This window comes from Mustela erminea, chromosome X, assembly GCF_009829155.1.
Source record: "Mustela erminea isolate mMusErm1 chromosome X, mMusErm1.Pri, whole genome shotgun sequence".
In the NCBI taxonomy this organism is placed as follows: domain Eukaryota; kingdom Metazoa; phylum Chordata; class Mammalia; order Carnivora; family Mustelidae; genus Mustela; species Mustela erminea.
The window spans coordinates 98709505-98732524 of NC_045635.1; the positions used below are offsets into that span (position 1 = coordinate 98709505).

At 47.8% G+C, this 23020-nt stretch overlaps 1 protein-coding gene across 3 annotated transcripts in view; it reads left to right on the forward strand.

Moving 5' to 3' along the window:
• Nucleotides 1-10021: 10021 nt before the first annotated feature.
• The window catches only part of DOCK11 (dedicator of cytokinesis 11), a 191193-nt gene continuing 178194 nt past the window's right edge, over nucleotides 10022-23020 (forward strand). Inside the window, exon 1 of one of the 3 annotated variants that reach the window (XM_032331697.1) lies at nucleotides 10022-10395. In XM_032331697.1, coding sequence (XP_032187588.1) covers nucleotides 10294-10395 — 102 coding nt within the window. In that variant the 5' untranslated portion in view covers nucleotides 10022-10293. The remainder of the gene's footprint in view (nucleotides 10396-23020) is intronic. The other 2 variants (XM_032331695.1, XM_032331696.1) reach the window with 2 other exon arrangements.

Here is a 23020-nt window from a genome sequence, read left to right on the forward strand (position 1 = left end):
ATCAAAAGTCATATGCTCTACAAACTGAGCCAGTCAGGTGACCCTATTTTTATTTTATTAAGAACAAAATATATTAAGCTCAGATATTTCTTTTTTTAAGATTTTATTGGAAAAAAAGATTTTATTGATTTATTTGACAGAGAATGAGAGAGAGGGAGCAAGCACGAGAAGGGGAGGGTCAGAGGGAGAAGCAGGCTCCCTGCTGATGCAGGAATTGATCCCGGGACCCTGGGATCATGACCTAAGCCAAAGGCAGTCGCTTAAACCAACTGAGTCACCCAGGTGCCCCTAAGCTCAGACATTTTTATTTTTAAGATTTTTAAAATGAAATCTGACATACAAGAACCAATGTTAAAAACATTGTTTAAATTAAAAATGAAATTGTAAGTTTTGTTTAAACACAAGAATAGTACGGGGTGCCTGGCTGGCTCAGTCGGTGGAGGGTATAACTCTTGGTCTTGGGGTTGTAAGTTTGAGCCCCATGTTGGGTGTAGAGATTACTTAAAAATAAAATCTTAAGGGCCACCGTTGGTGGAGCGCCTGTTGGTTTTAACTAAGGTCCTGATCTCAGGGTTGTGGGATTAAGCCCTGCCCTGAGCCCCGCACTGGGCTCCACAGTCAGTGCAGAGTCTGCTTGAGTGCCTCTCTCCCTCTCCCTCTGCACCTCCCCTTCCCTAAAACAAATAAATAAATCTGAAAAAAATCTTAAAAACAAAACAAAACAAGGACAGTGCATTTGTGTCTTTGTTTTGTTTTGTTTTATTTAAATTCAACTTAGTTCACATATAATGTCTTATTAATCTCATGGGTAAAATTTAGTAATTTGTCAGTTGCCTAAATCACCTAGGGTTCATTCCATCACATGCCCCCCCTTCATGCCCATCACCCCGTTACCCCAGCCCCCCACCCACCTCCCCTCCAGCAACCCTCAGTCTGTTTTAAATAGTTAAGAGTCTCACATTTGTGGGGCACCTGGGTGGCTCAGTGGGTTAAGCCTCTGCCTTCAGCTCAGGTCATGGTCCTAAGGTCCTGGGACTGAGAGCCTGCATCAGTCTCTCTGCTCAGCAGGGATCCTGCTTCCCTCTCCCTCTCTGCCTGCTTCTGTGCCTACTTGTGATCTCTCTCTCTGTGCCAATAAATAAACAAAAATAAAATCTTAAAAAAAAAAAAGAGTCTCACATTTGTCTCTTTTTATTGCATATTTTCTTCATATTATGAGCAAGGTCTGCTGGATAGGAATTTTATTAGTTAGCCATTCCACAAATATTTGTTGGGTACCTATCACGTGTCAAACACTGTTCTAAGTGCTATGGTTACAGTGATGAATAAAACAGGCAAAAAGTTGCTTGCATAGAGCTTATAATCTACCAGGGGAGAGACAAACACTAAACAAAATATTTAGGTAATAAGTGCTATGGGAAGAAAATAAAACAGGGAAGAGAAAAAAATGAGTCTGGGGGTGGGTGTAGGTTGCAGTTTTAAATAGGATGTTCAAGGAAGGTGTCCCTGCGAAGGTGGCATTTGAACAAAGCTGAACGGAGGGGAAGAAGGTGCCACGTGGGTGTCTGGGGCAACAGCATTCCAGACAGAGGGGACAGCAAGTGCAAATGCCTTAAGGCTGAAGCTTGCCTGGTGTGTCTGAGAAAAGGCCAGGAAGCTGGTAAGCTTGGTGTGAGCTGCCCAGGGGGAGAGTACAGAGGAAGTCCGAGAGGTTGCTGGACGGCACAAATTGTTGTAAGAACTTTAGCTTTGGGGCCCCTGGGTGGCTCAGTCAGTTGGGTGTCTGCCTCAGCTCGGGTCATGATCTCAGGGTCCTGGGATTGAGTCCCATATTGGGCTCCTGGCCCAGTGGGGAGTCTGCTTCCCCTTCTCACTCCTCCTCTGTGTGCTCTCTCTCTCTTTAATAAATATATTTTTTAAAAATCTTAAAAAAAAGAACTTCTGAGCAGAGCTGCTATAATTTGATATTCGTATTACAGTTGGACCTCCAACAACATGGGTTTGAAGTGCACAGGTTCCCTTATACATGGTTTTTTTTCCCCAGTAAACACAGTACAGTACTATAAATGTATTGTCTCTTCCTTACGACTTTCTTAACATTTTCTTGCTTGCTTTATTCATAAGAAGACAGTGTATAATACATATCACATACACAATACGGGTTAACTGAATGTTCCTGTGGTCAGCAGTAGCTATTGGTAGTTAAGTTGTGGGGGACTCAAAGTTCTATGTGGATTTTCAACTTTCAGCAGCCTTGACCTTCACATTGTTCCAGGGTCAACTGTAACAGGGCCATGCTGGCTGAGTTGTTGTGAGCAAAATGAAGGAGCCAAGGTTACAAGCAAGGAGACCATTCGCTTTTATTTTTTTTTTTTTAGGATTTTATTTATTTATTTGAGACAGAGAGAGAGAGAGCACACATGAGTGGGAGAGTTGGGGGCAGAGGGAGCGGGAGAAGCAGGCTCCCCACTGAGCGGGGAACCTATCACAGGGTTTGATTCCAGGACGCAAGAGTTGTGACCTGAATGGCTGAGCCACCCAGGTGCTTCCCCCCGCCTTTTTTTTTTTACTCTTTTAAAAGATTTATTCATTTATTTGGGAAAGAGAAAGTGAGAGCGAGGATAAGGACAGAGGGAAAGAATCCCACACTCTCTGCGCTCAGGGCTCCACCCAACGACCCATGAGATTATGACCTGAGCTGAAATCAAGAGCCCAACACCCAACGAACTGAGCCACCCAGTTGCCCCCCGCTTTTTCTTTTTACTTTTTGATTGTGATTAGTAGAAGGTTTTTTAAAGACTCTCTCTTTTTTTTTTTTAAAGATTTTATTTATTTATTTGACAGAGAGAGAAAGAGATCACAAGTAGGCAGAGAGGCAGGCAGAGAGAGAGGGGGAAGCAGGCTCACTGCCAAGCAGAGAGCCCGATGCGGGGCTCGATCCCAGGACCCTGAGACCATGACCTGAGCTGAAGGCAGAGGCTTAACCCACTGAGCCACATAGGCGCCCCTAAAGACTCTTTTTTGATTTGGGTTTCTTAAAGACTTTATTTTTAGTAGTCTCCACACCCAACATCAGGCTCAAACTTAAGACCCTGAGATCGTGAGTCCCATGCTCTACCGACTGAGCCAGCCGGGTGCCCCTTGGCTAGTGGGAGATTTTAAATGATATATGCCTTCAGGCATGCCGACACTGACACACATATATCTGTGTGTGTGTGTGTGTGTGTGTAAGAATTTATTTATTTATTTGACAGAGAGAGATCACAAGTAGGCAGAGAGGCAGGCAGAGAGAGAGAGAAAGAGAGAGGAGGCAGCAGGCTCCCTGCTAAGTGGAGAGCCTGATGCGGGGCTCAATCCCAGGACCCTGAGATCATGACCCGAGCCGAAGGCAGAGGCCTAACCCACTGAGCCACCCAGGCACCCCTGTGTGTGTGTTTATATAAATACATATACAGTATATAAATATATATTGTACATAGAGAGATACATTCAACTTCATTGAGCTATCATGTAAGCAATAAAGCACACTTGCTTTTTATATATATGAATATATATGCAGATACATTTACCCGCTCCCCCACTATATATATACTTTTACAGATTTTTTTAATTTATTTGACAGACAGAGATCACAAGTAGGCAGAGAGAAGGGGGCGGGGGAAGCAGGCTCCCTGCTGAGCAGAGAGCCCGATGCAGGGCTCAACCCCAGGACCTTGGGATCATGACCTGAGCCGAAGGCAGAGGCTTTAACCCACTGAGCCCCTATATTTTGTTTTAATTGTAGCTTAATCTGAAGGAACCATTTTGAATAGATTCACTGGAGAAAAGGGAGGAACACAATCCCCCTGTTTCACAACATGTAAGTAGTCTTTAATTCAGCTGCTTCAGAAATCATTACTATTTCGCTCTAGACAATTCAGCTTCTGAGTCTGGAGAAATCAAAGACTCTCGTTGTGCACGTTCACTTGTAATTACTATAACTCTGCCTCGGTGAGATTCAGACCCTCTGAGCCCCAGAGGACTCTGGTTTGGGTTTATTTTCTTTGTTTGCTCATAACTTCTCTCTCAACCCCGGTATCCCTGGGGAGTCAGGTGAATGAGTTTATACAGTGCAAGGCCACTTGGGTCCGGCTGAACAGACTGTCCCTGTGTATCTCCAAGGGGGGTGCCATTCACACAAATCAGGATGTCATCGGTGTTCTCTAGAGTCGCTCGGTATGCCAGCCGTGGCTGTGCATGTATTTAATAAGTATTTCTCAATGTCACAGAAACGGCACTCACTGGGGAGGACTACACAGTTCAGTAAGATGTTTAGTTGGTCAACATTGCTTATGCATTAAGGCCCTGACGAACGTGTTTTCCTTCTCCTGGTGATCTATGAAGTTCCGGAAGTTTCTGGGCACAGCAAACCATTTGAAAAGGCAGAAAGGTCACGTAATAAGAACAATCCTATGAACACGTTCCCTTAGACATCATGGTTCACAACATTCTCTGGCCTCCTTGTCAGTTTATTTATTTATTTATTTTTCTGGCCTTTGTATACCCTCCAAACCCACACACAGAAGCAGTTTATCTGGCTGTGATTAACTTTTGACTTTCAGATTAAGGAAATTTCTGAAAACAGAAAACATGTATAGTGTTGCTACAGTTTTAAGGAGCACAGTTTCTCTATTTTTTTTCTTAAAATTTCATTTATTTATTTGAGAGAAAGACAGCATGTGTGCACCCGGGAGGAGGGGCAGAGGGAGAGAGAGATAGAGAATCCCAAGTAGACTCGGTGCTGAGCACAGAGCCCTGTCTCATGACCCTGAGATCATGACCTGAGCTGAAATCAAGGGTTGGCACTTAACCGACTGAGCCACACAGGCACCCCTCAATTTCTCTATTTTTAATTATGGAAAATGTTATATACAACACACATAAAAGCAAAAAAAATTGTATAACTAATCCTCGTGTCTTTTTGCTGTGCTATTTTTTTATTTACCTGAAATCCATATAACATACAGTTAACCATTTTTTAAATTAAAAAATTAATTCTGACTCTGGACCTCAAGGTCATCGGGTTCAAGCCCCATATTGGGCATGGAGTGTACTTAAAAAAAAAATCAGTTGTGAATAAAAGCACATAATATAAAATTCATCCTCTTAACCATTTTTAAGTGTACCCTTCAATAATGTTAACTATAGTCTTATTGTTGTGAAACAGATTTCTAGAAACTTCTTTATCTAGCAAAACTGAAACTCTATACCCATTGAACAACTTTCTATTTCTTCCTCCTCACCCCACAGCCCCTGACAACCGCCTTTCTACTTTTTATTCCCATAATCTTGACCACTCTAGATGTCTCAAATAAATGAAGTCATACAGTAGTTGTTTTCTTTTTTTCGTGACTGGCTTATTTCACTGAGCATAATATGTCAAGGTTCATCCATACTATAGCATGTGACAGGATTTCCTTCTTTTTTTTTTAAGGTTGAATAATACTCTGTGGTTAATCATTGAAAAATGTGCAATTCAGCACATTCATCACCACCTCTCTCTAGTTGCGAAACTTTTTCATCATCCCAGAAGAACACCTCATACCTGTTAAGTAATTACTCCCCATTTCCCCATCCAACACCCCCTGGCAACCACTGCTTTCTATCTCTATGGATTTGCCTTTTCTGGGTATTTCATATAAAAAAAAATCATACAGAGACTCAGTTGGTGAAGCGTCTGCCTTATGCTCAGGTCATGATCTCGGGGTCCTGGGATTGAGCCCAGCATCAGGCTCCCTGTTCAGTGGGAAGCCTGCTTCTCCCTCTCCCTCTGCCTCTCCTCCCTGCTCGTGTTCTCTCTCATAAAAATCTTTAAAGAGAAAGGACTATACAATATTTGATCTTTTGTGTCTGGCTTCTTTCATTTAGCACAGTGTTTTCATTGCTCATCCACGGTGTAATATGTATCAGTAATTCATTCTTTCTTACGGCTGATAATATTTCATTCTATGGCTCTACCATAATTTTTTTATCTGTTCATCTACCGATGGGCATGTGGGTTTTTTCCATTTCTGCTATTGCAAATAATACTGCTCTCAACACTATGGACAAGAATCTATATGGATATATTCTTTTATTTCTCTTGGATATATACCTAGGATTGGAATTGCTTGATTGTATGGTAATTCTATGTGTGTTTTTCTCCTTTAAGTAAACTCTACACCCAGTGTGGGGCTCAAGTTCATGACCCTTCGATCAAGAATCACATACTTTACAGATCATGCTAGTCAGGTGCCCCAATATGTTTAATTTTTTTTTTTTTTTTTTTTTTTTTAGGAATTGCCAAATGGTTTTCCCTATAGCCTCTGCACCATTTTCTGTTCCCACTAGCAATGTATGAGGATTCCATTTCTGCATGTCCCGTCCAGCACTTGTTATTTTCTTTGTAGAAATGTCTACTCGAGTCCTTTGCCCATTTTCTAATTGGCTTGTCTTGTTCTTGTTGAATTATAAGAGATCTTTGTATATTCTGGATACTAAACTCTTATTGGATATATAATTTGCAAATACTTCCCCTATTCTGTGGGTTTTTTCTTTACCTTCATGATGATGCCCTTTGATGCACAAAAGTTTTTCATTTTTAAAAAGATTTTATTATTTATTAGAGAGAGAGAGTGAATCCAGGTGAGAGTGGGGGAGCCGACGTAGGAGAAGCAGAAGGAGAGGAAGAAGCAGACTCCGCAGAGGATGCTGGGATTGTGACCTGAGCCGAACGCTGATGTTTAACCAGCTGAGCCACCCAGCTGCCCTGAAATTGCAAATATTTCATAAATGTGGAAAAGAGGTCACCTCTTTGTCCTATTGGAAGCTGTAGGATGGCCTCTACAATTTCCCTTTACTGTGTGAATATTCATGTCCGGACCCTCCTCATCCTCCAGGTCCAGCACAAACACCTCCTCCTCCAAGGAGCCTTCCATAGACCCTTCTCGGGTGTGATCTCAGCCGCCTCTTTACCTCAAGCATGGTCTTTATTACATACCACCTTATATCATAAGTATATTCTTGTCTGGACGAGCACGGGGTGTCTTATGTAAGGGATGAATCACTCAATTCTACTCCTGAGACCAATCCTACACCATATGTTAACTAACTCGAATTTCAACAACAACAACAACAACAAACCATTACCCAAGATTTTGGAGGCACCCCCCCCTTGCTTTCATGTATTTCCCTCAGGTGAGGCTCTTGAGCTACAGAGAAAAATGTTCGAGTCCAGTGACAATAAACCAGCCAAATAATGTGTTAAAAATAAAATAAAATAAAATAAAATAATAAAATAAAATAAAAACTTTCATTTTTTCTTGACTGTATCTTTCATTCTCCCTCTGTACATAGCACAAGGCTCCGTGTTTATGTAACTGAACAGAAGCTCTAACGCGGAAAAGTAAAACCTATGGCCTCAGGAACGAGTGTGGACCCCACAAGATGACCAGATGGTGTTTGCGCACCATCAGAGTGACAACTGCCCCTGATGGCTGGGGAGGTCCTGGAGAAACCGTTGGTCGGCTTGTCAGGCCGCCCGCCTCTCATACCACTCCCCTGCCTTCTGTGTTCTGGCCACCCTGGCGTTTTTCCTTTCTGCCTTTGAATGCCCTGAGTGGGCTCCCTTTTTCGGGCCTTGAACCTATCGTTCTCTACTTCTGGGCACTTTCAGCAGCTACGACATAGTCTGTGGGAGTAAAGACGCTTTTGGCTGAAAGTTAACAGAATTTCCACTAAAAGTTTCATAAACCTAAAGGGTTTACTTTTATCACGTAAAAAGGAAATCTGAGGCAGGCGGTATTGGGGTTGGTTCAAAAGGTCAATGCCATCCAGATTCTGGGTTGGCTTCTCTGCGATAATCTTGGCCTTCCCTCATGGTTGTAAAATGGCTGCCAAGAGCAGATGCATGGCAAGAAAACATCCCTCTCAAAAAGAAAAGGGGACAGAGGTCTCTCTGCCCGTCTCTTTGTATCAAGGGTTGGAACGCTTTCTCAGGAGGCTTCCTTTCACACTGCTCTTTTATATTCCACTGGCCGAAACTGAATGGGAGTCAAGACATTCCTCCTAGTAAAGGAAAGTGAGATTCACATGATTTTCTTAAAAGATTTTATTTCTTTATTTGACAGACAGAGATCACAAGTAGACAGAGAGGCAGGCAGAGAGATAGAGAGGGAAGCAGGCTCCCTGCTAAGCAGAGAGCCCGATTCGGGACTCGATCCCAGGACCCTGGGATCATGACCTGAGCCGAAGGCAGAGGCTTAACCCACTGAGCCACCCAGGCGCCCCTCACATGAGTTTTAAAAAGATTTCATTTATTTATTTGAGAGAGAGGAGGAGGAGAGAGACCAAAAGCAGGGAGGAGAGGCATTGGGAGAGGGAGAAGCAGGCTCCCTGCCGAGAAAGGAGCCCAAACCAGGGCTGGATCCCAGGACCCCAGGACCACCACCAGAGCCAAAGGCTGATGCCTGACCAACTGAGTCACCCAGGTGCCCCTTAATATGATTTTTTTAAACCAGTCCTAATTCATCGGGACCTGGGCCTGCCTTCTCCAAGCCCTGCAACTCTGCCCTATACCCAAAGCAAACCTGGGTTCTCGCAGCAAGGATAAAGAGTTACGGCTGTTGTGCGAGTAACCAACAGTGTGGGCCACACAGCCATCCACGGAACGCAGGGCGTGATTTTGCGCTGATCTAGGTACATTCAACAGTGAACACCTCCTATATCCATACACTGTGCAAAGCCCAGACTGGTGACACAAAGCCTCTGCCTTTATGGGACTCCCGGTACCAAGCCCTCTCAGACCCTCTCTCTGTGCTTTATGGGGACTAATGGGATTGGCTGCTGAAATAGATTTGCTGCTAGGAGACTGGACCCTTCCCAGGTTCCTGGAAACCATCATCCATGTCCTTGTTTTCCTAACGAAGTCCTTTATGTAGGTGTCACTGCTTGGTCTCTCAAGTTAGGGAAAGTGCCCCAAGGCAGTGGTAGGAACCTTCTTAGAAAGACTGCCTGGTTCACCAGAAATTGTCGTTTGTTCAAGCTCTCAACAAATGAAGTAACCAGACACAAAACTGCCAAGTTTTCAGCGGAGCTTCTCACTTTACACTCGGGGAGCTTTCTCAGGGTCCCCAGTACTTTAAGATTCCCATTCTTACTTCTGTCTTAAGCATGTTTGTTTTACAGCTGGTTAGAAGAACGTTCTTTGATTCTTGGAGAATAATTTCTCAGAAAGTGAAGAGGATAAGGAAAGGAGTAAGAGATGAAGAGGTGATAGCGGGACTCAATGTGAAAGCTTCTAGAAGACCGGCAGGGCCTTCCAGATACCAACTCCACCCCACCCCCAGCGCACAGCCGCTGCTGAACTACACAACCTGCTACAGGCTCAGACCCCGCCACCCAGTTCTACCCCGCCCTCGTGGGGGTGGGGTGGGGTAGTGGGTTCGGCCGCAGCAAGTTTCCAACTCCCCAAGCCTGTTCCCTCCCCGGGTCGCACTTGGCCGCAGGACCCCCTGGGCAAGAAAGAGGTGTGGGCGGGCGGAGGACCCCGGCGAGCTGCTCGGGCAAAACACCGGCTCTCCACCGACAGCGGCGCGACCCTTCCCCGGCAGAGCACACAATAGGCGGCCGCTCCACGTTCTTTCCCGGTCCCTCGCCGCCGCGGCCCTGGGGGCTGGCGGGGTGGGGCGACGCAAGAGTCCCCCGGCTCTCCTGCAGCCACTGCAGCCGCTGGGGCGGGTTAGGGGCACTGGGGTGGAACACGCCCCACACTTGGAGATATTTCGTTGCACCACCCCCATACACACACACACACACACACACACAGGCGCGCGCGAAAAGCGAAGCAGCCCGATCTCCCCTCCCGGATGCGCCTGCACCAGCAACATCAGCTGCGGGCGGAGCCCGAGCGGTTGCCACTTCCCCCCTCTTCCCTCGTGACCCTCGCCCCCCCTTCGGTTCGCCCTCCCCCCGGCACACACCCTTCCTCGCCGGACACACCCTCCTCCTGGGGCCCGCCGCGAGCCGAGCCCAGGCTCTCCAGGGGAGGGAGCGGCCCCGCCGCGGGGCAGGACAGGGAGCGCGCGGGCCAGCCGCGGAGGGAAGGAGGGAACGAGGGAGGAGCCGCGGCTGGGAGGGAGGAGCCGCGGGAGCCGCGCCGCCGCCGAGCTGCGATGTGGCCGGTCGGCCGGCGGGTAAACAGAGGGAGCAGCCGCGGCCGTGGCCGCCCCGGCCCGGGGCAGTGAGTGCGCCCGCCGCCAGCCGTCCGCCGCTGCCATGGCCGAAGTGCGCAAATTCACCAAGCGGCTCAGCAAGCCCGGCACGGCGGCCGAGCTCCGGCAGAGCGTGTCGGAGGCCGTGCGGGGCTCCGTGGTGCTGGTGAGTGGCTGGGGCACCGGGCGCCCCGGGAGGACGCGCTCCGGGCGGGAGCGACGGGGTGGCTTTCTGCGCGCGGGCGCGGGCACGGGCACCGGGACCGGAACGGCGCTGGCTGCTGCCGCCCGCGGCGCCCCGGGCTCTTTCTCCGCTTCAGTAAGTTTGCGCACCAGCCGCCGCCGGCCGGGGTCCGAGTCCCGGGCGCCCGCTGACAGCGCGGCGGCCGCCCGGTGCGGCGGAGGCGTGCGCCCGGTGGGACCCCGACGGGCGTTCGGGGGCTCGGCCGGCTGCGCGGGAGGCGGACGCTCGGAACCCGGGCCCGGGCCCCGGGAGGGGTGGGGGTGTGCGCTGGAGAGCGGACCTCGCTCTGCCCTGGAGCCCGCACAAAGAGCTAGGGACCAGGGTGCGACGAGATCCCGATTCCCTCCTGCGGACACCTGAGCCGCGGCGGAAGGATGCGATGAGCGTTTTGCACACACACACTCGCGTGCGCGCGCGCGCGCACACACACACACATACACACACACATTGTGTACACACAAAAAAAGAACCCCACCCAAAAAGCCCCGGGCTCCCAAGCTCGGGCGGGCGGTGAGAACAGAGGAAGCAGAGCGACTTCCTCCCGCTACTGGGGAGAGGGTGGTGATGGGTGGCGAACGGGTGCTGCTGCTGCTGCCGCGGAGGGAGGGAATTGCAAACAACGGGGTTCCGGGGCGAGTGCGCGCGGGGTCGGTTGCCACAGGGCGAGGGTGTCCCCTGGGACCCAAGAGCGCTCCAGAGGCGAGGAGATGGGGCAGTATTTGGGGGATGATGGTGTGTGCGGGTTCAGGGATGGAGGACGGCGGGGGTGGTGGGTGTCAGAGCCCGGGGGTGCCTCCGAGGCGGCAGGGCTGGGGGATGGGGATTTGAAAGCGCGTTGACCCCCTGGGAGCCCTCCATCGCACCCTCAGCCCCCTCCGGATTGTCTGGCTCAGGAGGAAAGCGGACAGTGCTAACGGGCACTCGCCCCTTCTGTTTTCAAGACACTCGTTGCCAATTTCTTGGACTAGAGAGCAAACCCCAAATAAGCCATCAGAGTGGTTAATTAGTGTTTGTTTTGTTACTTTGGGTTTTCGTTGTTGCTCTTCCTTCTCGTGTCTCCTTTCCCTCTACCTTACAGCGTCTCGTCTGCTGTGTTTAAATTTCACCATTTACGTGTGGGCTCTTTTTGTTCCAACAACTTATCATTGGAGGGGAACTTCACAGCTTTTTCTTGTGATTTTTCTGTTGATCTTGTAGAATCTGCGATAAAGCCAACATTAAAGGGAGGCCAGGGGCTTGATCCCAACCGTGGAGAAAGTTGACATTAGTGGGAGTTCTGGAGGAGGATCAAAGGTAAAATGTGTACCTTTGAGATAAAGATCTGATCCCTAATAGCTACAACTGTGCAAAGCCAAGTGACTTTAAAGAAATCTCTCTATCGTGGCTGGACCCTTGAAAGTTTAATCCTGCTGTTTAGCAGAGCTAAAACCAGACCTTTAATGTTGTTTTAATGGACTTGGCTTATTGTGTGTCTCACTGATTTTAGAATGAGGTCCTGTTAGGGTCAGATTGGAACCTCGGCTGTCATAACAGCCAGTTTAGAGAGGAAGGCAATCCATGTGTAGGGCATTTATACCTGGCTCTCATCTTGGGTGATTGCTAACAAGTGATTCAATCTGCCTCGCTCAGGAGATGCTTTCCTAAATATGGGGAAAAAAAAAAAAAAAAACATGCTTTAGCCGGGGTGGCTGGCCCTCTGCTGCATGGTGCGAAGGGAGCCTGTGATGTGGACAGATGGTTTCAAGAGTAGAAATGGGCCCCGGCAAACCTCACTGGGATTTGACCAGCCTTCAACCTGCTACCCTCAGCAGCAAAACGTTAATATTAACATTCTTGCTTTTTTTTTTTTTTTTTAAGATTTATCTATTTATTAGAGAGAGAGAGAGAGAGAGAGAATGGCAGGGAGAGCCAGAGGTAGAGGGAGAGAGAGAGAGAGAGAGAGAATCTTCAGCAGATTCCCCACCCAGTACGGCTCTAGCCCATGACCCTGAAATCACGAACTGAGCAGAAATCAAGAGTCAGGGCGCCTAACAGACTGGGCCATGCAAGTGCCCCAGGCTTTGAGGCTTTTATTTTTTTTATTTTTTATTATTTTTTTTTAATTTTAAAAGATTTTATTTATTTATTTGACAGACAGAGATCACAAGTAGGCAGAGAGGCAGGCAGAGAGAGAGAGAGAGAGGGAAGCAGGCTTCCTGCGGAGCAGGGAGCCCGATGCGGGGCTCGATCCTAGGACCCTGAGATCATGACCCGAGCCGAAGGCAGCAGCCCAAACCACTGAGCCACCCAGGCGCCCCGCTTTGAGGCTTTTAAAAGAATTTTGTATAATACAGGTACAGCTACCTCTTCCTTACTGCTGGCTCCGTGACAAAGCTGGAAAAACTGTTAGTGGGAGCAGATTTATCTGGAAGCTGCTGCCAGTCTGGTTTACTTGGGACTGAGTGCACAGATGTTTACCAGGCAAGGCACTGGAATGGTATTTATTTACTACTCTGGTGTGTGATCCACATGGAGATTTGGGGAGCTGATGAGGGGTGACGTGGGGGACAGATTCTAGGAATCCAAACCCGTGAATATCTGTTGAGCCTTTCTCCCACATTCAAGAAAAATGGTAGGTGCCCTCTAGTTATATGTGAATGCAGGTGCCATTTTCTTCATTTGTTCTTATTAGTTGCAGCCCAGGTTGGGTCTTTGTATGTGTTTGTCAGTAGGACACCTAGATTATTCGCATCTTGGCGCATGCTGTTTGCAAGCAGTTCCGTCAATGAATAAACAAGGAAGCAACCTTTAGGGGTAGATTCTCCTAACTGGCTCTTTCTTTGGCTCCTGTTTTTCTGACACAAAGAGCCAGTCACCAGAGTTAGTAAAGCCATGGGTGTCTGGAACGCAAGTGGACCGTGTTGCAGCTGCCGCCACAACTTCTGATTTTTTTCTGATTTAAGCCCCAAAGTGTTTATTAGGGACAGCTGAAGTAGGATTTACACTTGCTGCTATAAACCCACGACACTCCCATTAGGGCTTCGATATGGACTCACACACAGGAATACCTCAGAGGTCTGGGGGTTCGGTTCCAGACCACCGCCGGAGAGTGGCTATCATGATAAAGCGAACCAGATGAAATTTTTGCTTGACCCGTGCATCAAAAAGTTACGTTTACACTATACTGTAGTCTGTTAAGTGTGCAATAGCAGTGCGTCTCAAAAACAACACAGATGACTTAATTAAAAAAATAACTGCAGTGCTAAAAAAAAAAAAAAAGCCAGCCATCATCAGAGCTTTCAGTGAGTCGTAGTCACCGATCACAGATCACCGTAGCAAGTGCCATAACAATGAAAAGGTCTGAACTCTTGCAAGGTGTAACCAAAATGACACAGATGTGAAGTGAGCAGGTGTTTTTGGAGAGATGGTGCTGATAGACTTGCTCGAGGCAGTTTGCAACACATCCCCACTTTGTAAAACACGCAATTATCAGCAAAGCAGGGCAAAGCGAAGTGTGATGAAAGGAGTTAGGCCTGTATTCGTGGGATTTCACGAGGGAACCATTCCCACAGCAGGTCACGCCGTCCTCCGGTGGCTTTCCCACTAGAACTTGGAAAACCCTCCAGACTGAACGCATATACGGCAAATACACAGTATTTCCCGCTTAGATGGGTGTTGGTTTTGTTTGGTTTTTTGGATTTTTTAAATTTATTATTATTATTTTTACAATTATATCCTTGTTGGCATGCGGCTACCATCATTCCGTTTTGCTCCCTGTTTTGAAGAACTCTGAGGTCCTGGGCTGTATAAAGCATGTAGGCATGGATTCACACTTTCATTCAGTTATTAGTATGCCCACGCCTCTATTCACTAAATAATGAAGCAGGCAGGGAAAGAGACTGGTTGCTGCATTTTCCTTTAGGTTTGGCATTTATGTGAAGGTCAGTTTTAACCAAGGGAAAAGGATAATGATAGAATTAACCATTGGCGGAGATTTCCTGGGAGAGGTTTGGGGAGAATATTATAACCCGAGAGTGTGTGTGATTAAAAGAGAAGTTTTTACATATATACACATTTAATATGCAGAGTTGAAACCGTGTTTTTGTTACAATTCAGGCTGTAGCTGTTTCTGCCGGGGTTGGGGGGGTGGGGGACACAAAGTCATTCAGAAACCTGTCATGTTCTAGCTGCCCTTAAGGGCAGTCCTCCTGTCAGCCTGGGAAAAATCGCTTGGTAGGTGTTTAAATACTGCTTGCCTACTGCTGCGGAACTTACCCTCAATTCCTCGGGCGCAGAAGGATCTGGAAAGAGTTGCTAGATGTTCCGGGCTTTAGCCCCTGGAGGCAGGATATGTCCTTAGCTGGCACCTGCTGGATGTCATCTAATAACCCTGGTAGAGAAAAACTCTCCAAAAGCCGAGGATGGCTGAGAGTGGCCGCAGCTGCTGACTGCCCCTCAACCCACCGCATACAACTACCTTTGCTTGGAGTGTGTGTTAGGTTCACATGTAGGGAAGGCCTGGAAACGAATCTGCTGTCCTGCTCCCTCCACCCAGGGAAGTTGTGGGTGATTCCTTAATATAGGACCAAACAACAACGCGGAATAAAGCCCATGGCCATGGGCTTCTTGACCAAGCATTTCTGGTTCTCAGACCTAGCTAGGCTCTGGCTGAATGAGCTGCGGACGGTTACCCCAAGTGTTGGTGCCTAACAAGAAGGAGGCTCCCTGCTCCCGTGGGCTGCTCCAGGTTAGGGGGCCCCAGGGCAAGTCACCCCTGGAGGATCTGTCCAAAAGCCCCGGGCGGAGTATTCTGTGAGCCCTCTTTGAAGCACCAAATAGTGGAATTTGTTTCCTAAGACAAATGTGCACAAGAAATCTCTGGGTTGAGCCTTTTTCCTGGACTAACCCTTGTTAAGCTTTCTTTTCTTTTCTTCTTCTTCTTCTTCTTTTTTTTTTTTTTTTTAAAAGATTTTACTTATTTATTTGACAGAGAGAGAAAGAGAAAGAAATCACAAGCAGGCAGAGAGGCAGGCAGAGAGAGAGGGTAAAGCAGGCTCCCCGCTGAGCAGAGAGCCCGATGTGGGGCTCGATCCCAGGACCCTGAGATCATGACCAGAGCTGAAGGCAGAGGCTTAACCCACTGAGCCACCCAGGTGCCCCTAAGCTTTCTTTTGTAAACGTTTATTGCTTTGTTACATAGTAAATGCATATTTGTTGTAGAAAAGGTGGAAAACCAGGCAAGAATAATCATCTCATTATGCAGGGAGACTGTTAAAATTCTAACGTGTGTAGGTCAAGACTCTTTGATCTCTATGTGTGTATCTATCTATGAAAGAAGATGAAAAAATATACAAACTTTGAAATAATTTTTTCACTTAATATCCTATGAACATTTGTTTCTTCACTTCAGTTAATGTAAATGCACATAATCATGTTTAATGATGGCCAAAACTTCCACTGTGTGTGTCTGGTAGGTAATCATACTTCGTTGTGCGATAGTTTGGTAGTTTTTAGTTTTGTGGTGTTAGAGGCGTGAGTCGTGCTAGCTCCTAGACACCTGTGGCCATTTACATTTACATTAACTTAAAAAAATTGGCTCCTTTGCACTTGCCACCGTTCAAATACACAGTAGTCACATGTGGCTTTGGGGCTGCCAAATAGGACACTGCAGACAGAGAACGTGCCCATCACTGAAGCAAGTTCTTTCAGACAGCATGGGTATAAAACATTAACGGATGAACATCTTTGAGCAGGCGTTTCCAAGCTTGCTAGATTGTCCCTTCAGGGGCAATTTCCAGCAATGGAGTTGTTTGCTGCAATATTAGACACATTTTTAGCATTAAAAAGCCCTCTGATGGGATGCCTGGGTGGCTTAGTCCATTGAGCATCTGCCTTCGGTTCAGGTCATGATCCCGGGGTCCTGGGATCAAGCCCCGCATCGGGCTCCCCGTTCAGCGGGGAGTCTGCTGCTCGCTCTCCTTCTGCCTGCTGCTGCTTCTGCTTGTGCTCTCTCTCTGTCTCTGTCCAATAAATAAATAAAATCTCTTGAGGGGAGTTGGGGGGGTGAGAAGTCAGAGTATACTTACCGTGATGAGCCCTGAGTCATGTATAGAACTGTTGAATCACTGTGTTGTAGACCTGAAACTAATATAATGCTGTATGTTAATTATACTGGAATTTAAAAATAAATAGATTAATTAAAAGAAAAAAAGCGTCCCCTGGAACACACTGTCAAATCGCCCTGCAGAAAGTTGTTGGCATTCACTGTTTATCAGAATATGCACATGTTCATCTCCCCTCTCCCATGCCAACACTGGTTATTAATATTTTTTAGTCTTTGCAGTCAGATAGGAGGTAGGTAGATGGTACAGCACCATTCCAATTTGCATTTCTTCGGTTACTCTCCAACAGTTTCTCATATGTGGATTTAGCCACTTGTATTTCTTCTTTGGGGGATTTGAGTGAACCTTCTTACAGACGTATTTCCTGGTTTGTAATTCTTGCAATAACGGTCTCAACCCCAAGACTCTGTTTCGATAAGTCCCGGGTGGGGCCAGGCATCGTGTGTTTTGAAAACTACTCAAGGTGATTCTCATGTGCCCAGAAACGCTGATCTACACCACTGGCACATGGCAGGCTTGCCCCCTACATATACCCCTGACAGATGAAGACTTGGCTTCTCCTTAAATGCTACTTGCCTGTTAGGAGGGGTATAGGGGTATGCTAGAAAAGGCTCTTGAACTGAAATTTACTCCATTAAGTTCTGCCACAGCCAGACCTAGCTCTGCTGTTTGGAGCCACACAGAATATGTTTGCTTCCTCTTTCGCATGACAATCTTTCAAATATTTGGAGACATCCACCATGTCATTTTGGGGGGGGGGCAGAGGGCGAGGAGAGAGAGCATCTTAAGCAGGTTCTACACCCAGCACAAGCCTGACACGGGCTCCATCCCAGGACCCTGAGATCGGGACCTGAGCCGAGATCAAGATTCTGACACTTAACCGCCTGAGCCCCCCAGGCGCCCCAGCACCGTGCCATTTTTCGCAAAAACCAAAGAGACTTCATTTCTTTCCTCTCTTTTTCATATGACTTGGTTTCGAAATTCTTCACTATCATGGTCATCCTGTTTGGGCTCTTCTCCAGAATTTTGCTGTCCTACTTAAAACATGGGAGGCAAGAGCCCAGGCTCAAGAGTCAGACCTGGGCCTAAACGTGGCCTTGGTCACCAGCTTGCTTGTCTTGTGAGACGAGGCCCGTAACCAGATCTTATTTTCCTCATCTGTGAAATGGGGTAAATAGTACCCACCTTGTGTGGTTCTTAGGAAGATGAAAGAAGAAGATAGTGTATGGAAAGTGTCTGATGTAGAAGTGATTCATAAAGGTTTTAAAAAAAGAGGGAGCTGGTGAAACAAAGGTATTCTAGAAGGGCCTATCACAGATGGGGGAGGGGGCGATGTTTCTTGCCCTTTCTAGATATTAGCCAAGAAGTCAGGGGCTGTGTATTCATCTCTATGCCCAGGGCCTCACACAGTGCCTGGAATGCGGTGGGTACTTGGGAAAATCCACTGGCAGCAGTATGTAGGCTGGACAAGGTGTTGGGTAACTGGAGGCCAGGTCACTAGTTAACATATAGTTACACAGTTCTGGAGAGAGAGATAAGAAAGGCTTACCTGAGGCAGTGAGAATGGAGATAAGGGGGAGGATGTAAGAGGTGTTTCAGTGATAGAATCGGGGATTCTTGAAGGGGGAGGAGAAGAGAGGAAGGAAGAAGTGGGAGGGAAAGAGGAGAGGAGGTGGAGTCAAGATGGCGCTGAGGTTTCTGAGCCGGGGTGAATCGGAGGCAAAGTGTGTTTGGTGATAGGGGAGAGGAAAAGAAGAAGAGCAACTTCATCCCGAGAGGGCTGTCAGGATAACACCGGCTTTCAGTTAAGTCAGGCTTAATGTGGAGAGAACATTCTAGGGAATGGCTGAGCACATAGTGTTGTGTTCTGGCAAAAGACTAGGGTTCCTTTTTTTTTAATGCTTCGTTTTAAGTAAACTCTACTCCCAGCGTCGGGCTTGAACTCATAACCCTGACATCAAGAGTCACATGCTCTACCAACTGAGCCAACCAGGCGCCCCAAGACTAGGGTTCTTGAGGGCAGAGAAGTGTTCCAAATGGGATCAGGAAGGGGAGGAAGGGGGAGGGGGAGGCCTGCGATGAGATTTTTAGGCCAGATTAGGCTGATTAAAGAGGTTTGCACCTTTGGGGGTGATTAGGGAAGTGGGAGGCAGGGCGTGGAGGAGTGGTCTGGAGGCTAGCCCCAGACTTCCAGTTAGAACAGAAATGGGAAGTCAGGTCACCCCCTGGGCAGCTCCCCCACCCAGAGTTTGAGCTGGGGAGAAGAGGGGCTGCATGGGCTGTTTCCTGCCCTGAAGGGACTCACAGGTCCGGAAGGGAGATTAGATGTATGCAAATGACCCAAATGGAGAGGACAGAAGTTGGCAGGAGCCTAGCTATTCTGCCTTCTGCCTTCAGTTGGTGACGTCATCTCTGCCTTCCTTCCCCGCCCCACGTTCTTTTTTGGTGATCTTTACTGTTTTTTCAAGGGTTCGGTCCCTTAGGGGTTCAACAATGTTAACCAGGTTTTTGCCCATGAACACTGTTCTATGGCAATTCCCACATTTATTTGAGTGTAGAGGCCTTTTTTTTTTTTTTTTTAGGGGGTCAGGGAAAGTAAATGGTAATGTCTAACACTCAGAGTTATCTACAGCGTACACGTGTGACTCACCTTGGCATTCCTTTACTGGACCTCCACGGACTGGAAGAAGTGCTTGCTACCTTCCCAAACCCTTAGTCCTCCGCTCAGAGGAGCCCCCCCCCCCCCCCACCGCTTACTTGTTGGTGGCATTTCAGTTCAAAGGAGTCATTTACCTACTTGGGTGTTACTTTCTTCTGAGATACAAAATCATGAGTAAGGCCTGTTGAAGAATTCTTAGTATTTTGTTGTTGTTGTTGTTAACACAGAAGGGAAGGCTGGAAACCACGGGAAGGAGAAGGAGCTAGAGCTGTTTCCCCTTTTCTGTAAATCCAGCGGCAATTTTATGATCCACATCTCTTCGGAGTTTAGATCTCTTGCTCTCCTTTAGCTTTTGTCAGGAATGTGGGTTGTGGCGGGGCTGGGGGTGCTGCTCACGCGTAACATTGGCCTGTTGCTTTATAGCCACTTCTAGCCGGATGCCTCCTCGGTTCCTGCCGCGTCCCACCCTGGAGGCTCAGAGCGGTCTCCTTGAACTTCCAAGCCTGGAAGCTAGGGTTTATGAGAACAGCGCGACGTCGTGAAGTGGGATCTGGAAGGAGAAGGCCCAGGTTCAGAGTTCAGCTCGGCTTCTTACCGGGTGACCTTGGGTCAGTTATTTAACCTTCTAGTGTCTTGATAACCCCTCCTGTGGGCGTGTGGAGAGGCTTAAAGGAGGCGTGGCTTGCGAAGCACACAAGAGGGGCCTTGGCATGGGACTCTGCCAAGTGCTCTTGGCTCTCATGAATATTCCCAGGCTTTCTGGTGGGCAAGAAGTCTTTTGGGTGTGTAGCCCAGGTCACCAGACGAAAGAAAAACGGGCGGAAGGGAAGCACGCCCCCTTCCTAGAAGAAGAAACTGGCAGGTGCAAGCTAGGGCTCTGGATCTTTGGCCATCCTTGCCTTCAGCCAGGTCTGATGAGTGAGTGGGAAGGCTGGTCCTCTGGTGGGGAGGAACACCCCGGCTCCTGCCCGTGGAGAAGCCCGTCTGGTCCGGGGAACTTGTGGGTGAGGCCTTTTGCAAAAACACTGACCTTTAGGACAGGACAGTCTGTTCAGAGTGGTTGACGCGAAAGGAGGGGTTAGAGGAGCTCCGTGTGGAAAAATAAAACTCTGGTGCTCTTTCCTTTCCCTCCCAAAACTTTTATTGACATCCCTTTCATTCATTAATCGTCAGTTTTCTTCTTTTTTTTTTAAGTGAATATTGAAGTTCAAATTCAGGTGCCTTTTTAAAGGTCTGTTTTGGAAACATGTATTTTAGTGGAAAACTCATAAAGCCTTAAATGTCTCCTAAGAAATGAGTGTGCTTTATATTCAGTTATCCTGGTTTTGTGCTAGCAGGATAGGTTCTATCTGGAATAGTGCATACGGGTTTCCAGCATAGCCGATAGGACGGAAAATGTGGCAGCTGTTCGAGCGACATGTGGTTTATCTATTGTCCGCGCCCGACCTCGTGCAATCAGGCCTAAATTTGCTATTAACGATTTCCTGCAGTTGTTCTCCACCTGATTCTCATTGCCCATGGAGTTTCTCGTTCCCAGGAAGTTGTATTTTTGCAGTTCTTGACAGCCTAGGTCAGATCATATATGCTTCAAGCTGCTGAGAAATGTTCGAGGCTATTCTGATACTTAAGAATCAGCTTTCCCTCCCGACCGAACTGTTTCACTGGGTGAGATTTAACTAAGAAGTCAAGCGGTCTTCCAAGCCTCCGAGTCAGCGGGAAGTGTTTCCCTGAGGTGTGGCAGGAGGCTGGGGAAACGCAGTTGTTGGAAATGGTTTTTAGATGAATGACCCCCAGGCATACGAAGGGTTAAAAAAATGTTAGACCTGTGACCTGGCATGTTGTCACAGGTCACCATTGAACACGTACCATGTTGCCCTCCTCTGCCCCCGCTGTGCGGAAATGGGGAAGGAGAGACCCAGGTAAGGCTGGGCGGCCATCTTGACCAAATCACAGAACAGGTTATGAACTCCAGGCATCTTGTCTCCTTTGGTGTCATCAAGTAAAGAAGCACTCGCTTCTGGCCTCGAGTCTCCAGTAGATCAGGTGGAGGAAGCTCTTTTTTGTGTGGTTTTGGTGATGATCACCTCCTCCTTCTCCTTGGGAAACTGTGTTTATCTCTGAGTGAGCTTGGGTCTCCCAAGTGGGAAAGTAGGAGGTGAGGACAAAACCAAAACAAAACAAAAAAAGAGGGGTGGGGCTGCGATTGAGAAATGTGGGCAGGATCCGTATAGACTTTTCCTTGCCAAAGTAAGCCTAAGGATTCTGAGAACTGTTTGCAATTGGCTGTTCTTCCATTCTCTGCTATTTGAAAAAGTATATGGGAAAAAAAATTCTCCAGAACACTGGCTCTGCCGAGGTACCTGGGATCGGAGTCATGGAACTGTTTTTATGATTTTTTTATTTTTTTTTGGTGCAGGGTAGTGCTGCCCCAAAAATAGCATCTGTATGTCTCTCCAGGCCTTTGATATTAGTAGCTTGGTTTACCCACTTGAGAAACTGCCAGGCTCCAGCTTTGCGCCTAGCAGGACCCCGTGTCTGTACTTACGGGGTGCGTAGAAGAGTCCTGTGGGCATAACCAGTTTATTTTCCTAAGTTAACAAGTTCCTCACGCTTCACTGCAGTGATTGGTTTCCTAGAGACCCGAAGGAGGGAATGTCATCTGTGAGGTGCCTGACTTCTCACCAAGAAATAACTTCAGGCCAGGAGGCCACTGAATTAGCTGTTGCAAAAATGGAATGACAACATTATTTAAAAGCTCCTAGGGGGCCAGGAGCTCTCCCTCTGGCCAGCAGAGGCTTTCCGTCGTGCCCTGTGGCTTGTGGAGCAAAGAAGTCTGGCTAACCTGACCCCAGGGGAGGGGGCTTCTCCACTACCAGGGGGCCACCGTGATTGTCTGTGGAGGAATTTTGCTTCTGTCTGCCCCCTGCAAATGAGCATTCAGGCACTGGGAGAGCCAGAAGAGAATTCTGTAAGGCTCCTGACTTCAGTTCTGTAATGAAAGCCCTGCTCTCTCTTCCCTGCCTCCTTTCTTCCTCCTTCCCTCCTGTTTCTGGAGCTACTCTGATGTCCACTGCTGCCTCAGCACTGTCCTGGGCTCAGAGACCAGCCTGGGCCTAAGGAGGTAACATCAGAGGATACTGAATGCAGAGCTCAGGTCTTGGGCCTCAAAATCCTCTAGGCTGCTGGGCCTGCCCTGTATTTAATAGTCATTTCTGGTCACCAGGTTTTATCTTCTTCTTCGTCCCCTTACGTCACTGTCTCAGTCATGGGGCCTTTGTCTTACCCCATCCCCTGAATCTAAGCCCCCTGCCTTGGCTTTCCAACCAGTTGCCCATTTCCTCCAGAAGTGAGTTTGGTCTTCTTGCTCACCCTGAGGAGGGCTGCCCTACCCTCACTGGGAACGTAAAGCAGCTTGAGCTTGGGGTGCCTGGGTGGCTCAGCCAGTTAAGCATCTGCCTTCAGCTCAGGTCGTGATCTTGGGGTCCTGGGATCAAGCCCCACCTCAGGTTCCCTGCTCAGTGGGATGTCTGCTTCTCCCTCTACCTCTCCCCCAGCTTGTGCTCTTTCTCTCTCCCCTTCTCGAATAAATAAATAAAATCTTTAAAAAAACACCACCACCAAAAATAAAAACCCAGCTTGAGCTCAGCACGGTGGGATTAGTGGGCTGGAGGGGTGAGTGTCTGCTTAGAGAATTTGGGCAAGGCAGAGTGCCCAGGATGAGGAGGCCCAGCCAGTGGCTCTACTGAGGGCTGGACTAGACACATGGTCTGATTCGTTTCCTATGGCT